Below are 21,374 nucleotides of genomic sequence, written 5' to 3' on the forward strand. Positions count from 1 at the left end.
CGAGGACAAAGTCCACAGGGACTTGGAGCATCCCGAGATGCTGAGAGAGGCGGGGGAAACCAAGACCCAGCTCTGAGATCGCAGCAGCAGTTCCACTGGAAGAGGGGCTTTAGATGCAGGACCTGATGCTGTGAAAGCTACCGGCTGTGCTTTCAGTGCTTACAGCCTGACAGCAGCCTCAGGGAAGAACTTATCCACACCCGAGAAGGAATACACCTCAGGAAAGGCTACGCGGTCCAGCTGCAAAGGATAAGGTCAGTAATAGCGAGGAGCAGCTTTCCCTTTCTGCCCTCCTCTCCGCTGGTGGCAGAAGGGCGCTGACACTCATCGTCCTAGTAGAGAGTAAACTGGAGAAAAACCCCACCGATACAAATAGGGTCACTTCTGTACTGCGTTGTTTGCTGCCGCAGCTCCGGTAAGCACGGCGGGACCACATGCACACCCACACCCGGCACTGAGGCTCCCACACTTCAAGGGGGAGGGAAGGAGGCGCAGCACCTTCGCACGGCGCCATGCTGGCTGCCCACAGGCCGGTGTTCCGGCCGGCGCGCGGGCGCTGGGGGCGGTTCTTTCCCGCCGCCACCTTGGGAGTGGCGGAGGAGCGGGGCGGGCCCGGCCCCGCTTCCGGGGGCGGCGGTGACGCGCGCGGGCCGGGGCTCGGCCGTGGGGACGGGCGGGACATGGGAGCCTAAAGGGACGGCCCGGCCCGGCGTAAGGGAGCGGCGGCGGCTGTGGCGGTGCCGGTAGGTGTGTGACGGGCTGGGCTCTGGCAGCTCGCAGCGCCCCCGGTGAGGCGGCAGGCTGTCTGGTCCGTGCCGCGTAGCGCCCTGTGCGGTGCGGGGCGGGCTGTGGCTGCCGGGGGCCTCAGTGGGGCCGGGCGGGCCTGGCCCGCCGCCGTTGCCGTCCTGTGTCGGCTGCGCGGGGCACTGGGCCCAGGTCCTCCGAGCCCCCGCCTCAGCCGTGGGCTGCGCCCGCCCCCGTGTGCGAAGAGGCCTCGTGTGCTCGCCCGTAGCGGGGGCGGCAATGCCATGTCCAGGTGGTTTTTATTTGCTTGGTGAGAGCCCGTGAATTGCGCTGTTAGTAGGGCCCAGGAGAAAACCCGCCTCTTGTTGCTTCTTATTAAGCTTATGTATTGTGTCCTGCTGCCTTTAGACTAATCTGTGAAATGCTGTAGTGTTTATGTAGTAAACAATAACAATGGAAGTGCTTCTTGTGCTTCTTTCACTTGTACATTTTGATGCCCTTGGTGCTTCTGGGAAGCTACTAATGAGTCACCTTTATTTTTCGCTTTTTTCACTTTTTTCTCTTTCTGTTTCACTTAATGTGAAGTCAGCACATGACACTCTAAGTAAACGATCTAAGGGAACTTGGGGAATTTCTTTATGCAACCTCTCTAACTATTTGCCTTACTTTTTGTTTTGTTCTCTGAAAAAGGTTACTAGATGCTCAGTCTTTAGAACTAAGGGTGTTATTTTACTTCCCCTTCATAAACAAACGTGATTCTGTACTGTAGAGGGAACAGCTATGTAGGAAGGTGTTTAGGGACAAAGGCAAAGCCATTTGTGATATCAACTGCTTGATGCAATTGAGCACTTTGTTGCTTACTGGCAGTCTAGTAGCCAGTCTATATGCCTGACCTCCTCTGCTCCGCAGTTTTTGAAGTAGGGGCACAATTATATAAGCACAGTTTGTGTCTTTAGGAGAAATGGAGTCTGTAACTCAGTAAATGATCAGAGTTGGACTGTGAATTTGTATTGGCCAGTATGTGATTTGGAGGAGGTTTCATGAGGCTTTTTCAGGGGCAAAAATGAATTGCTGAGGTGAGAGTAGAACTGAGCGCAGTGCACACAGGAGGTGGCATTGGTAGCGCCTATTCTTTGTGCTATCGCCTCTGTGCAGTGTGTTCAGGAAGCTGATAAGGGAAAGCAGGAAGCATGCAGAGTAGTGTCTTGGTCCTGGGCCCTGCCCTCTTCCTCCAGGGCCACAGATGCTTTATTCATTTATCTTGTAGACATAATAATTTCTGGAGGAGTGCATTCTGGTGCTGATGCCTTGTACCACCCTGTACTAGCTGGGCTGAATTTCAGCTAACTAGCAAGTAGGATAGCTGTTTGTGTTAAGGAAGGGTTTTAAAAACCCAATTTTTCTGTATTAGTGATATGAAGAATTTGAAAGAACAAAAAAACCTCCATCACTAACCACAAATGTGTCTAATTTTGAGCTTTGTGAGTATGCACAGGAAATTCATACTTAACATTCACATATCTAAGAATATTGTTTCATTAATTTTTCCATCTTTTGGGGAAGGCAACAGCTCCCTTAAAAAGAGAAGGAACTGAGAGCGTCTGCAATCACCTGAGGCTGCACTAATTCACTGACAGCTCAAAATACATCTCATGAGGTACTGGCTTCCAGTCAGTTGCTGCAAGAGCTGGGTTGTATCAGCAGCTAGTTCCTATCTTTGTGGTAAGAAGGCATAAGCTGTATTTCTCAATTATACTTGTAGATGCACCGGATAGGCTATTTCCTTCTCCCCCCAGTTTACAAGTTATCAGTGAAAGAGGAAGGCAAGTTTGTGATATTGATTAAAAGCATAACTTCACAGGAAAAGGGGTATGTGCAAATAGAGGCCCTTCAGATACTGAGTAAGGAAGTAGTTTGATATGTAGCAAATGTAATGGATATATCCATTTCTGAATTGCATTCAAAATTCTGAAAGGAATTCAGCCTATCAGAGGTACAAAACTGCTTCTTGCCAGCCAGAGATGCAGAACAAAAATCTTATTCAGGGTGGGTTTGTAAAAGTGCCTGCAATCCAACAATATTGATCTGGTGCAAGTAGAGCTGTCTGGCTGCAGGAAACTTGTCACTTTTGTCAGCCTCTCCCTGTCCAGATGTGGACAGTGCAATTGGAGTTGAACAAGCACTTTATCAGCATTGTGGCACCCTGCAATTAATTTAAATTCATAAAGATCAGTAAGGGTTTTGAGTATTTTGGACAGCACAGCCTTAATATGTTGTGGTGGTCATAAAGCAAGGAATTAAGTTTTCTTTTTTTCCCAGAGACAATGACAATAAGCATTAGAATTGCTTCTCAGCTAAGTGCTGAAGAAGAGCATATTTAAATAATGTAACTTGCCTACTATAGCGCTCATTACTATGGAAGTGTCTTATAAATCCCAGAAGATTATTGGTATTGAAAAAAAAAAAACCCTTAAAAATGCTGTGCAAAGTCACTGTTGTAATGGCTTCTGAAACTTGTCTGCATTGGAAGCTGAGTGTTTTGGTATAAATAACTGGCTTCCAGTTGGCAAGTAATTCTGAATGAAAATGAAAATACTTGCAAGGAAAACCCTTAGTGGTGCAGTGGTGTATTTTAGGCCCATGAGACAGCAAAAAAAAATTTATGTTAATTTTTTACCATGTGCTCAGGGAAGGTGGGTGGCAGAGGTGATTATGTTGTTACTGTTGCTGGCTGCATACAGCAATGCTTTAAGTCTTGAGGGTCTTTCCATTCAAATGCTTTATTACCTCCCCACCAAAGTTTTTGATGTGCCTATTGTCAGGAAAGCAACCAGTGAACTGCTGTTGGATGAAGTGATGCTTCCGTAGCTTTCTGATCACAAGCGGGTACTTAAACGTGGGGACGTGGTCAGACAGCTCACCAAGGGGGTTCCTAACACTGAATTTGCTCCTCTCACACTCTGGAAGTTCTGCCTTGGCAGATGTTAGCTCCCAGTTCAGTAGCTGGGGACAGAACTCAGTGCTTGGGACTGATCCACTGCAAATGGGGCAGTGCCAGCAGTGCTTTTCCCAAAGAAAAATTTGCACTGTGGTCTCCTGGGATCACCCTCCTGCTAATAGAGACCAAGCCATAGCTCACATCAGTTTGTCACCTCCCAGCTTTCTCAAGTTAGACAAAGAACCCACTAAAATGCTTCCACTGCTCTATGAGTGTTGATTAACAAAATGAAGATCTCTAAACCAGTGATGCTTTGAATGGGCAATGATAAAATCACCCCAAAAGTGCTTCTTGTGTCCCTCATTATTTTGCAATAACTTTGTTTTGTCTTTCAGTCCTCTCCAACCTAAGAACTTCACATAGGAGAGTGAATTGAAAGTTTTTCAGGGTTTTTGGAGCCATGACTAAATGGATAGTGAGTGGAAAAAAGGCTGTGCAGACATAAGTTTGTTTCCTCTTGTCCAGGAGATAGAAGTAACTTAAGCTTAATCCATCCTCAACTGGCTTGGGCAGCAATGTTGTAGTTATGATATGTATTATAGTGGTGAACTTACAGGGTGGCTTAGCCCAACATGAGTAGTCTTGTGAAGAGATCTAAAGCTTTAGGTTGGAATTGGAATTTCAAAGAACTCTTTCTATCTTGTGCAATCTCCCAAATAAAGCATAGCTGTAAAAATTTGATGGCCGTGTGTTTATTTCCTTGCTGCTCTGGTTTCTCAATCTTCCTTTTTATAAGGCAGTCATAGTTAAGGTAATGAATGTGTTGTAATTTGTTTCCTAGTAGAAAGGTTTAATGAGCCCAGTTATCTCAAGAAAATACATTTTTGTAGCAAGTTTAGTTTTGCATACTCTGCAAGTACCAGGCCTTCCTCTGAAAGGGGCAGAAGGGGAGTTGTACTGAAATGTGTTCAACTGAGCAAATACTGCAGAAAACTGATAAAAGAAAGTAAACAAAGCTGACATCACATCCTTCCTTAAAGGAGTACTGCTTTGTCTTAAGGTACTTTAGATTCTTGTTTAAAGTTTGCCCATCTAGAAAGAAAATTAAAAATAGCAGAATATTGATATAATTATGAAATACCTTCGTAGGCTGTTGTCTTTTTTTTACTTTGCTTATTTTGTGGCTAGGATTTTGTAAATGGTAGGGGAAGGAAGGTGAAGAAAATAGACATTGAGTATCAATGTTAAAATAAATGCTTGCCTTAGCAAATATTATCATAACAAATGTTATCTTAACCACATCAAGTTTTTTCTCTCTGTATATTTTGTCTTTATTGAGTAATCTTAATGCCTTATAAATTTTGTCCTATACCATTAACATTGGAGTAAGATACCTCCAAGGATGTTTTTTGATTCCTAGGCAGAAAGATGGGTAAACAAGTGTCCTTTCTGTATGTATGTATATTGTGTTCTGTTGGAACAGCTGAGTTATTTCAATACAAATGGCCTCATCTTGGCTGTTAAAATTCCTTTTGAGGTATCTTGCATGAAGGGCACCTGCTTTGTTCAGCTATTCCACTTAATCCTGTAGCTGAGTCTGTATTCATGTCTTTGGAAACAGCCTATTTTGGAAATGTTTTGTTTGTTTTAAATTAGTGTTGTGTGCTTTTTTAAATATTTTTAACTGCTATGTTGTGAGAAGTTTTTATTGCCTAGAGAATGTGTTTTTCTGTTCTGCCTTATGGCACTAATTGCCTCTGCAGAGCTACCATGTAGGTTGTGCCTGTGCTTGCAAAAGCAATGCTGCAAACTAACAGGAATAAAACTATGGGCTTTTGGAGTCTAATGCATTTGGCTTGGATATTCAGCTTTAAACAGACATTAAAACCATACTAATTCAAAGAGCATGCTTTCTTATACCTGTCTTAATAAGGAAATCTTAATATGTCTTGTTTTGTATACTCTAATGGTAATGTCTGAAAAGTGAAGGCAGATAAGCTTGCCAGGAAGTTGAAAGAAAGAAATGTTCTGTCACTTTTCAGTGACATAAGACCTCAAGAAATTACCAGAAAAGCTCAGCAAATAGCTGGACCTTTTATCTATGATAAAGGTTGTCAGAACATTTCTCTTAATCAAGTCTTCTGAATGGTTTTACTTAGCTTACTCACACAGGTTGTACCCTCACAATTATATGAGCCATCACTTTAAATTATGGTTTCATGTCACAAGAGGCAAAGCACTGCAGGTGTCTGAATATGAGCATCAGAAGATAAGCACATGCATAACTCAGCTTTGAAAAATCCTGGAAGTAACTTTTTCCCTCTGTGTCTGCTGTGTTGGAAGGGTTTTTTCTCCACATCTTGAAGCTGGATTTCTTGATTGTTAGGTCAATTTATAAACAGTGTCAAGACTAAATACTATTAATTTAGGGCAAAAGTGAGTGGAATGCTGTGCATTTCTATAGAACTTCCTGCTGGCTGCCACTGGAGCTACTCATAGAGATGTGAGCAAGCTAGGTGAACACAAAGCCTGTCAGCTGTTAGAACTGGTTCACTGATGACACAAAGCTGGGAGGAGTGGCTGATACCCCAGAGGGCTGTGCAGCCCTTGAGAAGGACCTCAACAGGCTGGAGAGATGGCCAGGGAAGAACTGTCAGAAATCCAACAAAGGCAAGTGCAGGGTCCTGCACCTGGAGGAATAACCCCATAGCACAGGCTGGGGCTGACCTGCTGGAGAGCAGCTCTGCCAGGAGGAACCTGGGGGTTCAGGTGGACAACAACTGAGCCAGCAGTGCCCTCGTGGCCAGGAAGGCCAGTGGGAACCTGGAGTTCATCAGGAAGAGCACTGCCAGCAGGTCAGAGGTGATCCTGCCCCTCTGCTCAGCCCTGGTGAGGGCATATCTGGAGTGCTGTGTCCAGTTGTGGGCTCCTCAGTACAAGAGAGACATGGAGCTCCTGGAGTGGGTCCAGCAAAGGGCTAGGAAGATAATTGAGAGACTGGAGCATCTCTCTTACCAGGAAAGGCTGAGGAAGCTGGGCCTGCTCAGCCTTGAGAAGAAACAATGGAGAGGGGACCTCATCAATGTCTATCAGTGTCTCAGGGGAGGGTGCCAGAGGATGGAGCCAGGCTCTGCAGTGGTGTCAAGCAACAGGACAAGAGGCAAAGGGAAGAAACTGATGCACAGGAAGTTCCACCTGAATATGAGGAAAAGCTTTTTCATGGTGCAGATGACTGAGCACTGGAACAGGTTGCCCAGAGATGTTGCTTAATCTTATTCAGTGAAAATAGGTACTTTCCTCCCTGTCTCAGGTTTACAGGTCCTTAGGTGTGCAAATCAGCTTGAAGAGTGTTCTCAAATTCAAGGCTGGGACTGCCTCAGATAAACCTTATGAAAGGAGCTTAAGCCTGTGAATGAAAAGATAATTTACTGATTATACGCTGAAATTGGACTACTGAAAACAGAGTTAGAGGCCTTGTATGAGAATATCTTGAATTTTTTTTTTTATTTAATGATAGCAAAAACTAACATGCACTGACATCTACTTTACAGAAATCTCCTAGAGCCATAGTCTCAGGCTATGCTAGGTGCTGAAGACCAAACCTGCTGAAATGTTCTTTAAATCTTTAAGTACTTCAACTGTAAGGGATTTAGGTGTCTTGATTTCAGTTCACCATCAGAGTAATGCACACTTCTTCTGAGGAGCTGTGGGGTAACAGCTGGGCAAATCTGCATAAATTTAACTTCCTAGGAGCAATTACTTTTGTTAGATATTCTAAAATACTGATCTTGTAGGGGAAAATTAGTCAAGTCAAGCAGGATGTTTGGAGTTATATCCATGAGTACCGTGAACTTAATTGCAACCTACTCATGCGAAAGATCAAGGAGTAATTTAAAATTAAGGGGGAAAATTTGGGGGGAGAAATATCCTCTTATTTCTCTGCTTATGTGCTATCTCATTAAATTCTTGTATAGCTTGTGAGCTCTGTTTTCCCATTGCAAGGAGTGATGGTTTTATTACCATTCCTCCAACAAAAATGCAGATTCTTAACTCTGAAAAACCTGTCTCTGATAGGAATACACTTATTGATGGGATTGCCAATTCATCTTGTCTTTTAGGCAAAATATATATCTTCTGTTTTTAGCAAAAGGTAGATCATGGTGTCTTGGGACCTCAGTTATGACCCTGTGCTTATTATGAGAAAGATAGATCAGAAAACTTTTGCTACAGTTTCAGACATACCAGTTAAGACCTTTGTGGATCCTTTTGCATTTGAGGAATTCACCATACAATACCAACAACCATTTCTAGAGTCTTACTTGGGATCATTTTAGGTGGTGTTTCATCTGTGAAAATGTTTCTCCTTTTTCGGATATTTAAATTCTTCAATGGAAATGGAAAGACCTTATTCCTGTTTTTTACCTTACTAACCATAAAATTTTTTCAAAAATGTTTAGGAAGCCAAATCTTGGAAAAAAACGTTCTTCATATACTGATTGTTCCTATATTTCTTTTAGCTCCTCAGTTAGGTCGTATCAGCTGTATAATTATTTTAGTGTCTTCTAGTCCTAATGATACGTTTTACTATGCAGAATGAAATGTATAGGCTCTCATTCTTTGAACTATCTTCTACTTTCAACTCAAAATACTGATGAAATGATAATTCTGATGCTTACTTGGTATCTGTTGTTACAGGGGGAAGGTTCTCTTTAACGTGATTCCTTACAAGTAGTATTTCCTCATCATGGATGAGCTATCACCTGAAGAAATTCAGCTGAGGGCCAACCAGGTCACTGATGAGGTAAATATTATAGGAAGACATCTGGGATTACAGTATTTGCCTAACAAGATCAGAATATCTTTTAAAAACAAATATGATACGGACCAGGATAATGATTTTGCAAGGTTATAGCTGAATGGTTTAAGTTTTCTCCTTAGTTGGTGAATACTGGAGTGAAGACTACTAAAAATGAATTATAACTGCTGAATTTTGAAGTCACTTACTTTACTGAGTACTGATCAACCAGTTGTGATTACTGATAGAATTTGGTCACCTACAGCATTGTTAATTGTATTGATACTTCATGGCTTTCTTATTTAACTAAAATTCATTTGAATATGTAATCTTTTTTAAGACTTTCCAATGGGATAAGAAAAATAATAGCAAGGACTAAAAACAAAGAAAAACTAATGTGCTGCCAATATGTTGTAGCATGTATTACATATAGACAAGGTGATGAACTATTGGTGTACAAGGTGTATACTATTGCCTTACTACAATGAACTGACAGAGAAGAATTTCAGATACTAATGCGTGTATAAGTAATTAATGCACTCATTTTAAAATTCTCTTTCTAGTCTTTGGAAAGCACAAGGAGGATTCTTGGCTTGGCCATTGAGGTAAGAAAAAGCTTTTGAATTCTCTGGATTTATGAAGTATAAAAAGTGTCATGGTAACTGTAATTTTAAACAGTTTTTTGTCTTTCTCAAGACACACACACTTCATCATTAGAAGTTGCTGCCTTAATTGAGTAGTAGCATTAGAATGACATAACCTGCATGATTTTCACATTCTATTAGATTACAGAAGAATCAATATCCTTTTTACCTGTTTTAAGCAAAAGGATCTGATCTCCAAATGTTACAAATTAGTTGTAAAAAGTCTTCTGATAGTCAGTTATGTCTTTGGCTGCTGCAAAATTTGCTTTTCATAACTTTTCATGCTTTTCATAACATCTTTCGTCTGTATTTCAGCTCACTTTGTCTGTGAACAGTTTAGAAATGTTTCACTACTGAGGACAGTAGGGGTCAGCTGGGGGGGGTGGTAGAGTATGACTGCTGTTGGTTCAAACAAGTAATTCTACATACATCTTACAATCTGTTCATCAGTTTTAACTGATAAAGAAACTCTTTTACATTATTTGAAACAAATCTGTACTTGGGTTTATCAAAGTGAAGTTGTATGAGGAATCTACTCCTCTGCACAGTTCTGGTTGCTGTAGATGCAGCTGTTAGCAGTAAGGCATTTGATCACTGTAGCCTGATAAATCCTTCACACACAAGCATTAAGTAAATGTCATGAGCCAACATAATTTCTCTTGGCATCGTAGTTTCCTGATTCATTCTGTGCTGCCAGTTTACAGTAAAGCATGGGTGCAACTTGCATGCTAGATCCAAGACACTGAGCCAGCAAAGAGCTCTGCTGTAGTATATTCCTCACTGCTAAATTCTTAGAAATTATTTTGCAGGCTTTGTTTTGCTTGCTTTCATTCTGGCTCCTAGCACTAAAGACCTTGTAAGCCCTTTGGAAGGATGTAGAGATGAATGAACCAAACGCTGGTTCTCAAAATGAAGCACAGCTAGGTTTGCTTTTCTAGCCAGATGTTGTCACAGTTCAATCTGAGTATTACAATAAATTTTATCCTCTTTTGTAATGTAACCATAAATGCCCCACTAATTGAGATAGGCTGATAAGCACCTTACCTGTTACACTAACATAGCTGGTAATTTGAGACTTCTAATAGCTTTACTACAGAAATTATTTTAAGTACAGTGTTGTATTATAATCTTGGATGGATGATCAAATTTACTATCCAGACCTTCTGATTTTGCATTGCAGTCTCATTTTATATGTGCAACTAAATTTCTTTCTGCAGTCCCAGGATGTTGGCATCAAAACTATTACCATGCTGGATGAGCAAGGAGGTAAGTTCTTCCCTAACACTAAAAATCAACATTAGAATGTAACAAATGTAAGAAAAGAACTATCATAGAAGAGTTGTTGCTGAAACTAAAGGCTTGTTATTAAAGACTATTTAGGTGAAAATGAGATTTCCTAGTTGGTTATTCCTAGGTATTTTTAGTATTTAAAATAGGTTTTAAAGTAGTTGAGAGGTAATGATAGTTACAATGTAACACAGCTCTGCTACAGAAGCTGCTTTCTTTCACTATGGCATGAATGTAACTAGCTGCATTTATTCTAAAAGTAGCAATAGAAATGCTGCTCTAAGGATGGGGAAGATATTTGCAAAGTAGTAACCAAAACCTCTCATTGAATATCTTTCTTAAAAATTTAAAAAAAAAATCCTAAAAGGCACAAAAGAAAAAAGTCAATAGTCTTCATATAAAGATAGAACTGAAACTTCTTCCTGCTATAAAGAAATGTTAATTTTGCCCACTTCTCCCAGTCCATGTTTAGTCAGGTTACTTGTTTCTCTTCTAGAACAACTAAATCGTATAGAAGAAGGCATGGACCAGATAAACAAGGACATGAGAGAAGCTGAGAAGACACTGACAGAGCTCAACAAATGCTGTGGGCTCTGTGTCTGTCCTTGCAACAGGTCAGTTATACTGGTACTTGGGCCTAGAGTTCCAGAATATTCCCAATATTACCTAATTAAAGAGCTAATTAAAAATGCTGAATCTCAAAAATGGATTGTTTTGATAAGTAGAGCTGCATCCTTTTAAAACTGTATGAGAGTAACTAAAGCTAACTTGTATCTAACCAAACATTGTGCCCCTTTTACTGTAAATATAGCTGCTGTAAAACATCCTGCACAGTTCTGGCCTAATCTATTTAAGGCTTCTATTTAGTAGAAGATAATTAATATCCATGCAGATGAGGCCAAATTGAACTGCAAATAGCTATATGTAAGTGCCTGTCTCTTAGAAATTTGCTTCCAAAAATAATTTTTTCACAAAATACTTTTGTACTAATTTAAAAGCAAGATAACTTATTCATACTTTAGGGAGAGTGAGACTAGGAGAACAGAGCAGACACTGCTTTAATCTTTTCACTAGTGACTATGTAAATTCTTGCAGACCTGCTTCACATTGCTTTTATAACATCAGTGTTATGGCTAACTAAATCTAAATCAGTTGAGTAATCTAATCTTTAGTATGACACTTGATTTGTACTTTTAAACAAGTAAACAGCCTGAGCAATGTCAAAATTATTTTTGATGGTGTCCTAGCTTTAAGTAGTAAAGTACCAAACTGTTTGTGTTAATTGGATGTGATCATAACCCTTCCAAATGAAGGAGGCATAAATTGAGTATAGTGACTGAAGTGAATAGTGTGTACATTTGTTGGTTTTTGCTCTTTAGCATGAGCAAAATCAATTATCATTCAATGAAGAAGTAGCAGAAGTTTAGGTAAATATTCCTTGGAGTAGCTAAGTCTGTTTAACCAAGAGAATAGCACTTAGATGGTCATTTAGGATAGATGTGAATGTGACTTCTAAGGCTGAAAGTCTAAGTGCTTTAGTCCCTTGAAAATGCAGATGTCCTGACTTCTGGATAGATGTGCTTACAGCTATATATTAGCTGGCTCATGCTGTTGGACTTTGAGCATTTTGACACACTCAGTCTTTGTTTTCTGTAGTTGATAGTCTTATTTCACTGAAGCTAAGCAGCTTATTGACACTAAACAAGCTCAGAATTTGTGAACTCTTGTGGCATTCCAAGTACACAGATAACAAGAACAGAAGTGTTGTGTACCAAACTGGACAGTAATGTATAGGAAAAAAATGGGTAAGTAGAGGGCAGCAAAGAGGGAGTGTCTTTCATATATCTACTGGTACACCAACCCTTTCTCAATGTTAGATTTATTTGTCAGTTACCTCCACAGCTTTTCATATTTTTCATAAAAGCACAAAGCTATATAAGCTAAATCAGAACACTTGCTGAGTTACTGTTTTTTTTTTTTTTTAATTTCTCCTAGGTTTAGATTATTTAGAAAAGCTTTGTGAAAACAAAAAATACTGTTATACAATCTATGTACTATTAACAATTTATCTTTTTGTTGATCTGTACTACTTTCTTCTCCATTCTTTCCTAACACTGATGCTTGCTTTCTAAAAATGAAGACTAGGATAAGAAGCTGTATTCACTTAAACTGGTGAAAGTGGATTTTAGGACAAGGTCAGTGTTAGTAGTGCAGATGCATATTTAACCAGCTGTCAAAAGTGATGTTTTATTTCATTTGTGCTTGCATGTGCATGATGTCTGTCTGCATGTGGTTCTCCTTGTGATTGTGCTGTTTTGTAGTACTGACATGAATAGAGAATGTCCATTATTACAGAGGGTATTATTAGCTGTGGAAATGGTGAGCAACTGCTTGAGCCATTGCTGGTTTGACAGGTTGTGTAAATTGCCTTAGTTTTGCAAAAATGAAACTTGAGAAATGTGAATGTGTAGTAATTTGAAAAACAGCTCTTAAAATCAGGTGATGAGAAGTTTTCTTCTTAACTGTGCTTATTTTGAACAGTAATTCTTTTTCTGGCTGTCTACTTAACAGGTGCAACTAGTCCTCAGGTCACTTGTTTTTTGTTAATGAAGTCCTCACATTTGCCTCTGGCATCTAAGACTTTGCTCCTCCAGAAGCAAATCATACAAAGATCTCTTCCATTTATGGCTTTAGTATAAATGAGATTAAAATACAATGCTCAATCTAGTTGCAGTAAACTTAGACATCTTTAGGCCTGAGTATGTACAAGGAGCTAGAATTGACTGGTTTAGGTTTCTTCAGGGTTTTGTTGGGTGCAATATTTCCACTATTAACAGCGAAATTTTTCTATTTTTTCCCCTCAATATGTTCATTTTAGATTACTTCTTGTAGGATCTGACCTATTTCCCATATTGAATACATAAACACCCATAGATAAGTTTATTTTGCTAGGTTTTCTTTTCCTCATGCTTTTGTGGTTCTGTGATTCTTGAGACTGCTTTGTGTCAGTGTGCTTTCTTTATTTTTTTTCCTCCTATGATTTACATAGAAAAAGTATAATGCCAAGTTGGCTTATTGATTTAATGGAGTTAGTACAATTGAATTGCAGAATGAAAGAACTACTTAAACATGATTACTGTTAGTTCATAATCAAAGTTAACATGAAAAACATTAACTTCTTCTGTTGCCAAGTAATTTTTTAATGTTTGATTTTAAAAAAATTATAGCAATTAATGGTTTTCTTGCATAATATAGGTATTTATTTGAGTGAGTTTTTGCATTCATTCTTATTTCTTCCTGAAAGGTAACTAATCTTGTCTCTAGATTAATTCCAGTTATAAGTGCAATTCTATTTTATGACAGGGTAAGCTTTCTTGTGTCTGTCATAAGTTTCTGTCCTCTGTTAAAATATTGCTTTAAGCAAATTACTCTTCTTTTATTAAAGCTTAAGACCAAAGTAATCACTGTCCTTAGAGTAACTCAGTTGTGTTTGTACTATCAAGATACAAGAACTTGTATTATGTAGACAAAGTTTTATCTCTACAAAATTTCATCTCTTTTGGGCACAAGACAAATGTTTATGAAAATTCTAGATTAATACTGAACTTCAGTCAGGAAGCTATATTTCTGATGTAGTGGTTCAGATTTTTTATTTTTATGGAGTAGGACAAAGAACTTTGAGGCCAGCAAAGCATACAGAGCAACCTGGGGAGATGGAACAGAGAACTCAGCAGACCATGTGATATCCATGCAACCAAGAAGTATAAATCAGCGGCAGCCTCAGACTTCTGGAGGACCAAGTGGTGGATATATTACAAGGTTTGCTAGCTCATATTCCTCAATCTCAAATGCACAAATCCTGTTACTAGTTGTCAGCTTCTTTCACAGATGCATTTTAGGTCAGGTTGCTAAATCGAAAATTTTAGTATTGTTTGGAGGAATTGTTGTGTCTTGGAGAGGTGATGGCAGACACCTACACCTTCAGTATTGTAGTGCTCATCCTGCACTTTTTTTTTTACATAGTGGTGGTATGGTCAGTCTGTTTCTGGATGTGAGAACTGTAAGGCTTAATACTCAGTTAATTGAGGGGACTGTTAAAAATATCAAGGTCTATTACTGTCATAAAGTATATTTGAGAGAAACTCGCGTCTTAAACTTCAGGTAACTATTTTAATTTTTAAAGCTATTTTTGTAGTAGTGGCTAGCTTAGCACTCTTTTTTTTGGTGAATGCTTGCTTGAAGTACAGGGAGTTTTAAAAGGGGGAAAAACATACCTTGGTTTGAATGCATAGTGCAACAAACAGTCAAGTTTTACTAGACTAAATCTATGCTAGACAAAAGCAAGTTCTTTATTCTTGAAACATTGTCTTAATTATTTGAACAGGATAACCAATGATGCCAGAGAAGATGAAATGGATGAAAATCTTGCTCAAGTTGGAAACATTCTTGGGAATTTGAAAAACATGGCTTTGGATATGGGCAATGAGATTGATGCCCAGAATAAGCAAATAGACCGGATAAATATAAAGGTAAATGTCAAAGGTGTTCTCTGCTCTCAATTCAGAGGTTGTAACTCAGAGGTTATTAGGAATGTGCTCACTGTATTTGCAGCAAATGCGTGATAAGTTTATGCTATCCTCAAGGCTGCAGTGATTTGAACAAGAGATACAATGCTTGAGTGCCAGGAAACCTAAATACACAGCACAGATGACTACTTACTCTGAAAACTAATAAACTTCATGGAATCAAAAGTACAAACATTTACTGGAGGTACACATGGTGGATTATTACTCGCAGGAATTTTATTTTCTTGTGATAGGGAATAGGTATTTTTAACAATACCAAGGCCCTTCAAAATTCCTAGGAAGTCACTATAATGAATGTAAAGTAAAACACAAGTTATTCATTGCCCTAATTCTTGTGGATGAATTAATATTGGACCTGGGGAGACTGTGGAATAATGGAGTTTGTAGGTGCATGGGGAAATGGTCTGCACATCAAGTTAATTATAGTAACTTTCTTTTATATATATAATTTAGTTATTTAAGTGTTAGCTTCTCCAAACAGATTAACTGTATATGAATATATTTTGAGAGGTTTCTTTCAAATGGAAGCTTAATGAGAATGCTAAGTCTATTTTAGAAATGTCTGTATTCTGAAATAAGTAGAAGTTGTTTTATAGGCATCCTGGTTGAGAAAGGAAGAAAAACCTTTAATGAGCAGTGTGTATTAGGGACTTCAAAAAGTAGAAGCAAACACTGATTACTGTGAAATTATAGTATCAAGACAAAATCGGATTTTAAAAATCTCACTGAAATGTTGCAGTAGACTTAAAGAAAGAAAGAGGAATGGAATTCCTCTGATGTGACAAAAATGCCAGTTGCATGTGTGTCAACAGTTCAATTTTGTCTAGTAATTAGTATTGATAAGGCAAATCAACATGATTATATGGAGGATGCATTAACTGTTCCCTGAAACTGCACATCTGATTACCGTGTTAAAAAAGTCAGACACTTGGAAGTACACTAGAAAATTTCTTTGAATTTAAAATGAGGTATGAAATTCTTATAACTTATAAAGCAGACTGAAAACTGCCTGGTCAAATAAACTGCTAGTGGGAATTACTGTTTTTAGTTATAGTGTTTCTAGTAGATTCAAGCATCTCTTTTTGGCCTGATGCTCCTTTGGTTTAGTGATTTGAATAAATCTTGCTCATCAAGTCTTACTAATAATTAAAATGGGGTGTATACAAGTTAGAATTGCTTTGCAGACCAGAATAAAAATGAAAGTGCAATTCCTGGCTTTGAGACTGGTAACTTGTCTCAGGATATTTAAATTAATCCTATGTTGATAACTTCTTAAATGTAGTGAACAGTATGGAAACCAAACCAAATGTTGTCTGTAAATCTCCAAACAACAGTATCATGTAAAGAAACAGAGTTTAACTTCAGAATATAATTGATACTTCTATTTTTTAAAGAATTCTGATTCACCTTGGAAATAGGCTTGACTGGGTGACTTTGGGTAGTATTATGCAAGACTCGTGGTCTGAAGAAACCCATAATGAAACTTACATTACTGGATTTTTCTTAGAAGAAGATCTAGTAACTAGATTAGTATTTCCAAAGTGTTAACAGATTAGAGTCTCCCTTTTCCATAGTAGGTTTTTGTCCCTCCCCTTGCCTTGACCCAAAAGGCAGGAAGGAGGGAATGGGAGGGAGGGACTTGAACTGCAAGTGTGCTCTGCCCAGCCCATTTCAAGACAAAGGTGTGAAATGGCTAATACTTGGCACATAAACCTGTGCTAATACTTGGCACAGGTTGAGCTTCTTAGGGGTTTCACTCATGGTGAGGGCAGAGGCTGATTTTGTGTGTATTACACTTCCTGCACATTCCCCACAAGACACTGCATAATTGGGGAATTACTTACAAACTCCTTATCATACCTTTCAGTAAAACTGTATTTTCACACTTGTTCAACCGAGATACTGTGACCTGACTTTTGATGCTTTAAAAAATAATAAAATCTAAAGCTTGTTCTTAAAATACCATATTGTTACAGCACTAGTACATTGGAGGGGATGTGAATGAAAATTATGGATTTGCACTAAAAATAAATCTGACTTCATGCCCATAGGCTCAGTTTTCACTATTACTTCTAGTTCAGAGCAACCTTTTTTCTCTGTAGAGGTTCATAAGATGTCTAAACACTGGGAGAGAATTTTTATTCCCTTGTTTTGTTAACATGCTTCCTTACCAGCTGAGGAAAGCTGATGTGTTTTGAAAGTCAGTTAAAGAGTAAAACCTTTTTCTCTTTGTTGTTTCTACCAAAATTGACACCATATGCTTTCTAGGGAAAAAAAAATTACTTCCAGCATACAGAAGTTGCTCCCCTTCTCTCTACCACAATGATGATACCTTGCAATTCAGAAGTTCATGTCAGTTTGAATTTTTAAATTGTTTTGCATTGAGTCTGCAAATGACCTATGAATTTCTCTCTTTCAGGCCGATACAAACAGGGAACGCATTGAGCAAGCAAACATCAGAGCCAAGAAACTAATTGAAAATTAAAGCCTGCTGTCATTGTTCAATGACAGCCTCTCCAGCTGCAAGCCACCATATTCATGGATCTGTGAAACTTCTATTCTGAAATAAGAGAGGCTGGGACAAATGAAGCAGTACCCCTTCTGTAGGGATTAGTTATCTTTTATTGCTTCATGTAAACATGGTCTTGACTCCAAGAAAGCAGCCAACTTCCTTCTACTCATCTGCCTTCACTTTCTTTAAACTGCTCAGGGCTAAAAGTGTTAGGGCTTTGAGAATCTTCTTGCATGTTTGATTCCTCTTCCCAGTTTCTTTTTTTTTTTTTTCCCTGCACCAGAAATTCAGTCCTTTATTTAAGTTGAACAAGCAGGGTAACCTGAATTCACAGCTGTGGAAAGTTGGAGAGGGCACTTTGCACTGTTTGAAATACCTCATAAGTTGAGTGTCTTCACTAAAACAGGGACTAGGTGAATGTTGTCTGATTTGTATCTCTAGCATCTAACCATAGTTTTACAATCCAAACCACATGATTGGTTTGGAGTTGAATTTGTGGATCACAGAATTGAAGAGGCCCATTACTTACAACTTGTGGGTTGAGGGCTTTAAAACACTTCCTAACCACATGAACTTTAAGGTAATGGTAGCCAGAGGGATATACAGGTTTCCATTTCTTTACTGTAAATTGACATCAGTTTGGAGGCCATGACTAATCATGCTGCACTGTTCTGATAATATTTGTTGTGTGTATATACATATCTGATCTAAGCCCCATGCACACAAGTAGAAGAAGATAAAACTATCTCCCTAAGGTATTTATTTGATGGAAAATTTTACACCTCTCATCTAAAAGCTAACTTTGAAGTGTTTGAATGAGGCATCTGAACTGGAAGAAACTGAGTAGAAAAGCATGCAGCTTGCTTGCATCCCATATCGTACTCTCTTTTGGCCACTTTTCACTGGAGTTCAGTTTATGCCTTTCTCCAGTGCAAAATAATGATTGAGATTTGGTGCAGAGTTTGCTCTCAGCAGTGACTTTGAGGGTGCTTCTAAAACCTACCAAAACCAGAGAAGCTTATTGTGAAACTTCTTTGTCACAAGTCTGGAGGAAGCAGTAGCTATTTATGAACTGTATGCTAGTTCTAAATAAACTAGTACTAAATAGATTCCTGACTGGTTTATTATTGATGACATTGGGACTGGCAATTGGAAATATTACATGTCCAAGTTGCTTGCAAATAAAATGCTCTTACAGGTGAGGTAAACCACTCTCCTGTGAAGAAAAATAGTCTAGTTTTACTGTAATATAAAAAGATTTTCTTGAAATCTTAATAATAATTAAATTCTAAGTGACTTAGGTTATTTTAACTCCACCCAGCAGTACATTATCCTGTTTTAAAGTTGAAAATTATGTTTTGGACTAACCTGTGATACTCAGTGTTGGATGGCAAAAATCTTCAAACCAAATTGATCGGACAAATAATTAAAACTTAATAGCATTATGGGGTGCTTTTTTGAAGGACAGTCCACAAATGCCCTGTGGCTACTAATATTGAATCCCAGAGTCAGAGATGACACTAATCCACCAAAATGCAGGACAGTGTTTAAGTGTTCTATTTTCTTTTTAGTAGAAATAACAGTCAGTGTTACCAGTATATTTTCAGTTGGGTCCCGGTGCAACTTGATATTTAAAGAAAAAAGAACCAAAATCAACAACCACACGCACAAAACCCACAACCCCCCACCAAACAAAAACCCAACCAAACAAAAAAACCCCAAACAATTGACCAAAGGATGGGGCAGCTGCATGTAAAAATAGGCCAGTGGTCGTTTGCCTTATGTGAATAAGGTAAAGTCATTTTTAGGGGAATAGATACTTGAGTAGTGTGGGTTGGCTCCTCTCTAGCTTCCGGTAATTGTTGGAATGCTACTGAATTTCAAAATCTCACTAGCTACCCACTCAGTAAATTAAGATAATGTGCTTAAAAATGCAAGTAGCAAAGAAGTACTTTTAAGAACATTGCATAATAAACTTCGAACAGCCACCTGCATAGAGACTTTGTTTGTCTTTTTTTCCTTCTTAAAAACTTCAGAGTATCTTAATGAATATTTGCTGCTAGTTGTGAAAGCAAAAGTATATGTTATTTAATTATGATTGTCTCCTGCAACAGAAGACTGAAGTGGTTACCTTATTCTGCTTACACAGTGCAAGCCTGCTCTTTAGCATTTGGACATTCCAAACATCAGAATGTTTTTCTCCCTTGCCATTGTTCTTGTCCTTGACTTGCCTAATCTCTACCAATAAATGAGCATGCTGGCTGATAAAATGCTGTGATTGGTATATCAAAACTGTAATATTGTAGTGAATATCACACAAAATAATTTCTGAGACTCTTGAGTATTATCTGAGTATCAATACTATTTTCTGATGCAGCAAGAGCCAAATCTGTGAGGGAGTTGGTGCCTTTATATTAGTCAAAAACAGTTTGCTTCTTGGATGTCTTACTGTTGTCTATAGAGTAGATGCTTAATTTACATATCTATGGTATGAAATCAACACTTGTACGTCTTTGTATGTCTAAATGCTATTAAGAATGAAGGTTTACAGTTTCTGCTTTTGATTGTTACACTATATATTGTGCACAAAATACATACTTTTATAACTGAATGTGTTTTAAAACTATTTTCTCTAGAAATGTCTTTGTTTAGTTTCCTGTCCTTGAAAAACTTGGCAGAACTAGTTGCTATTATGCAACTAGGAAGTTCTCATCTATTTTTATTTCACAGAAATCCCAGTGTTAAAAAAAGAATAGGTGTGGTTGGGAGGAGAGGAATATTGTGGTCTTTAACACTCTGGTTTTGATTCCTGCATAATCATCTCCTAAATGCAGACTATGAACTGTGTCCATCTCTTCTTTGAAAGACTATGACATACATGGGAGTATACTTGAAGATGATAAAGGAACAAAGTAAAATAACTTAAAACTTTCTAGTTAAGTATTGCTAACAGATACATAGTAAATAACTAGTCCAGTAGATTAAATGAAGAGATTTAGCCTACTGCAAAAGCCATTTTATTTGTGAGGCAATTTAAATTGTATTTTCTCTAGTACCACAGCCTCAGATTCCCAAAACACTCTTAACAGGGAGGAGCTATGGGGGGAAGTAGAGACTTTTGTGACTTGCAACAGTTCCTGACCTGCAAGACAGACTAGCATACCTGGAAAGAGCTTGAAAGAGGTACTTCTAATATACTATCTAATATCTACCAGTAACCAGGAAAATAAAGTAGGGACAGCCTGCTTACATAACTATTATGAGGAGGCAGCACATGTCCCATGGGTGTCAGGTTGTTTTTTTTTTCCTGCAATCTCAATTCTTCTCTTTCTCTTCTGTGTCTTTGTTTCCCTTTCATTCCTGATTTTAGGGATTTCAAAGGGAATAATTTTCACTACTTTTGGTCTATTTCCCTATACCCAATTTCATCTTGGTACAATTGGTTGTAGTCACTCCATTTAAAATTTTCTGGATTTTTCGATTTCAGTTTCAATTGACCATATCCCCTTTCTGGAGTGTTTGTTCAGCTCTGTCCTCTGATTTCAAGATTTCATTCCGTTTCCACACTTTAAAGACAATAATTGGTAAATTCACGCTAGTCTACTCCTTGATGAAAGACAGCTTTTTAGCAGAGCAGTAACTGTATTATGACCTGCAGGACATGCTGCTTGTGCAGCTACTTGCAGAACTAACCTCTGTGAATGCTCATGGTGAAACAACTGGCTGTTCACCCCATACAATGACCTGCAGTTGCTAATTCATCTTTGCTGCGTTCGAAGCAATGCAGTGTCTAAATGCTGGTGGAATAGATGGATGAAATGTGTGTCTTACTGCAGTAGAAAATGAGAGAGCAAGGGATGTAGGTCTG

At 38.6% G+C, this 21,374-nt stretch overlaps 1 protein-coding gene across 3 annotated transcripts; it reads left to right on the forward strand.

Annotated features, from left to right (window-relative positions):
- The first annotated feature begins 36 nt into the window (after positions 1–36).
- Positions 37–20,117, forward strand: SNAP23 (synaptosome associated protein 23). Of its 3 annotated transcripts, none has more exons than XM_063159112.1 (8): positions 37–254; positions 8,378–8,483; positions 9,041–9,082; positions 10,339–10,387; positions 10,905–11,022; positions 14,075–14,227; positions 14,793–14,937; positions 17,414–20,117. In XM_063159112.1, exons 2-8 carry the CDS (start codon positions 8,427–8,429, stop codon positions 17,477–17,479), a joined length of 630 nt encoding a protein of 209 aa, XP_063015182.1. In that variant the 5' UTR covers positions 37–254; positions 8,378–8,426; the 3' UTR covers positions 17,480–20,117. The 3 variants fall into 3 exon arrangements, with proteins under 3 accessions (XP_063015182.1, XP_063015181.1, XP_063015183.1); XM_063159111.1 differs by lacking the exon at positions 37–254 and adding an exon at positions 658–743; XM_063159113.1 differs by lacking the exon at positions 37–254 and adding an exon at positions 677–747.
- The last annotated feature ends 1,257 nt before the right edge of the window (positions 20,118–21,374 follow it).

Source organism: Melospiza melodia, chromosome 6 (genome assembly GCF_035770615.1).
Source record: "Melospiza melodia melodia isolate bMelMel2 chromosome 6, bMelMel2.pri, whole genome shotgun sequence".
Classification (NCBI taxonomy): domain Eukaryota; kingdom Metazoa; phylum Chordata; class Aves; order Passeriformes; family Passerellidae; genus Melospiza; species Melospiza melodia.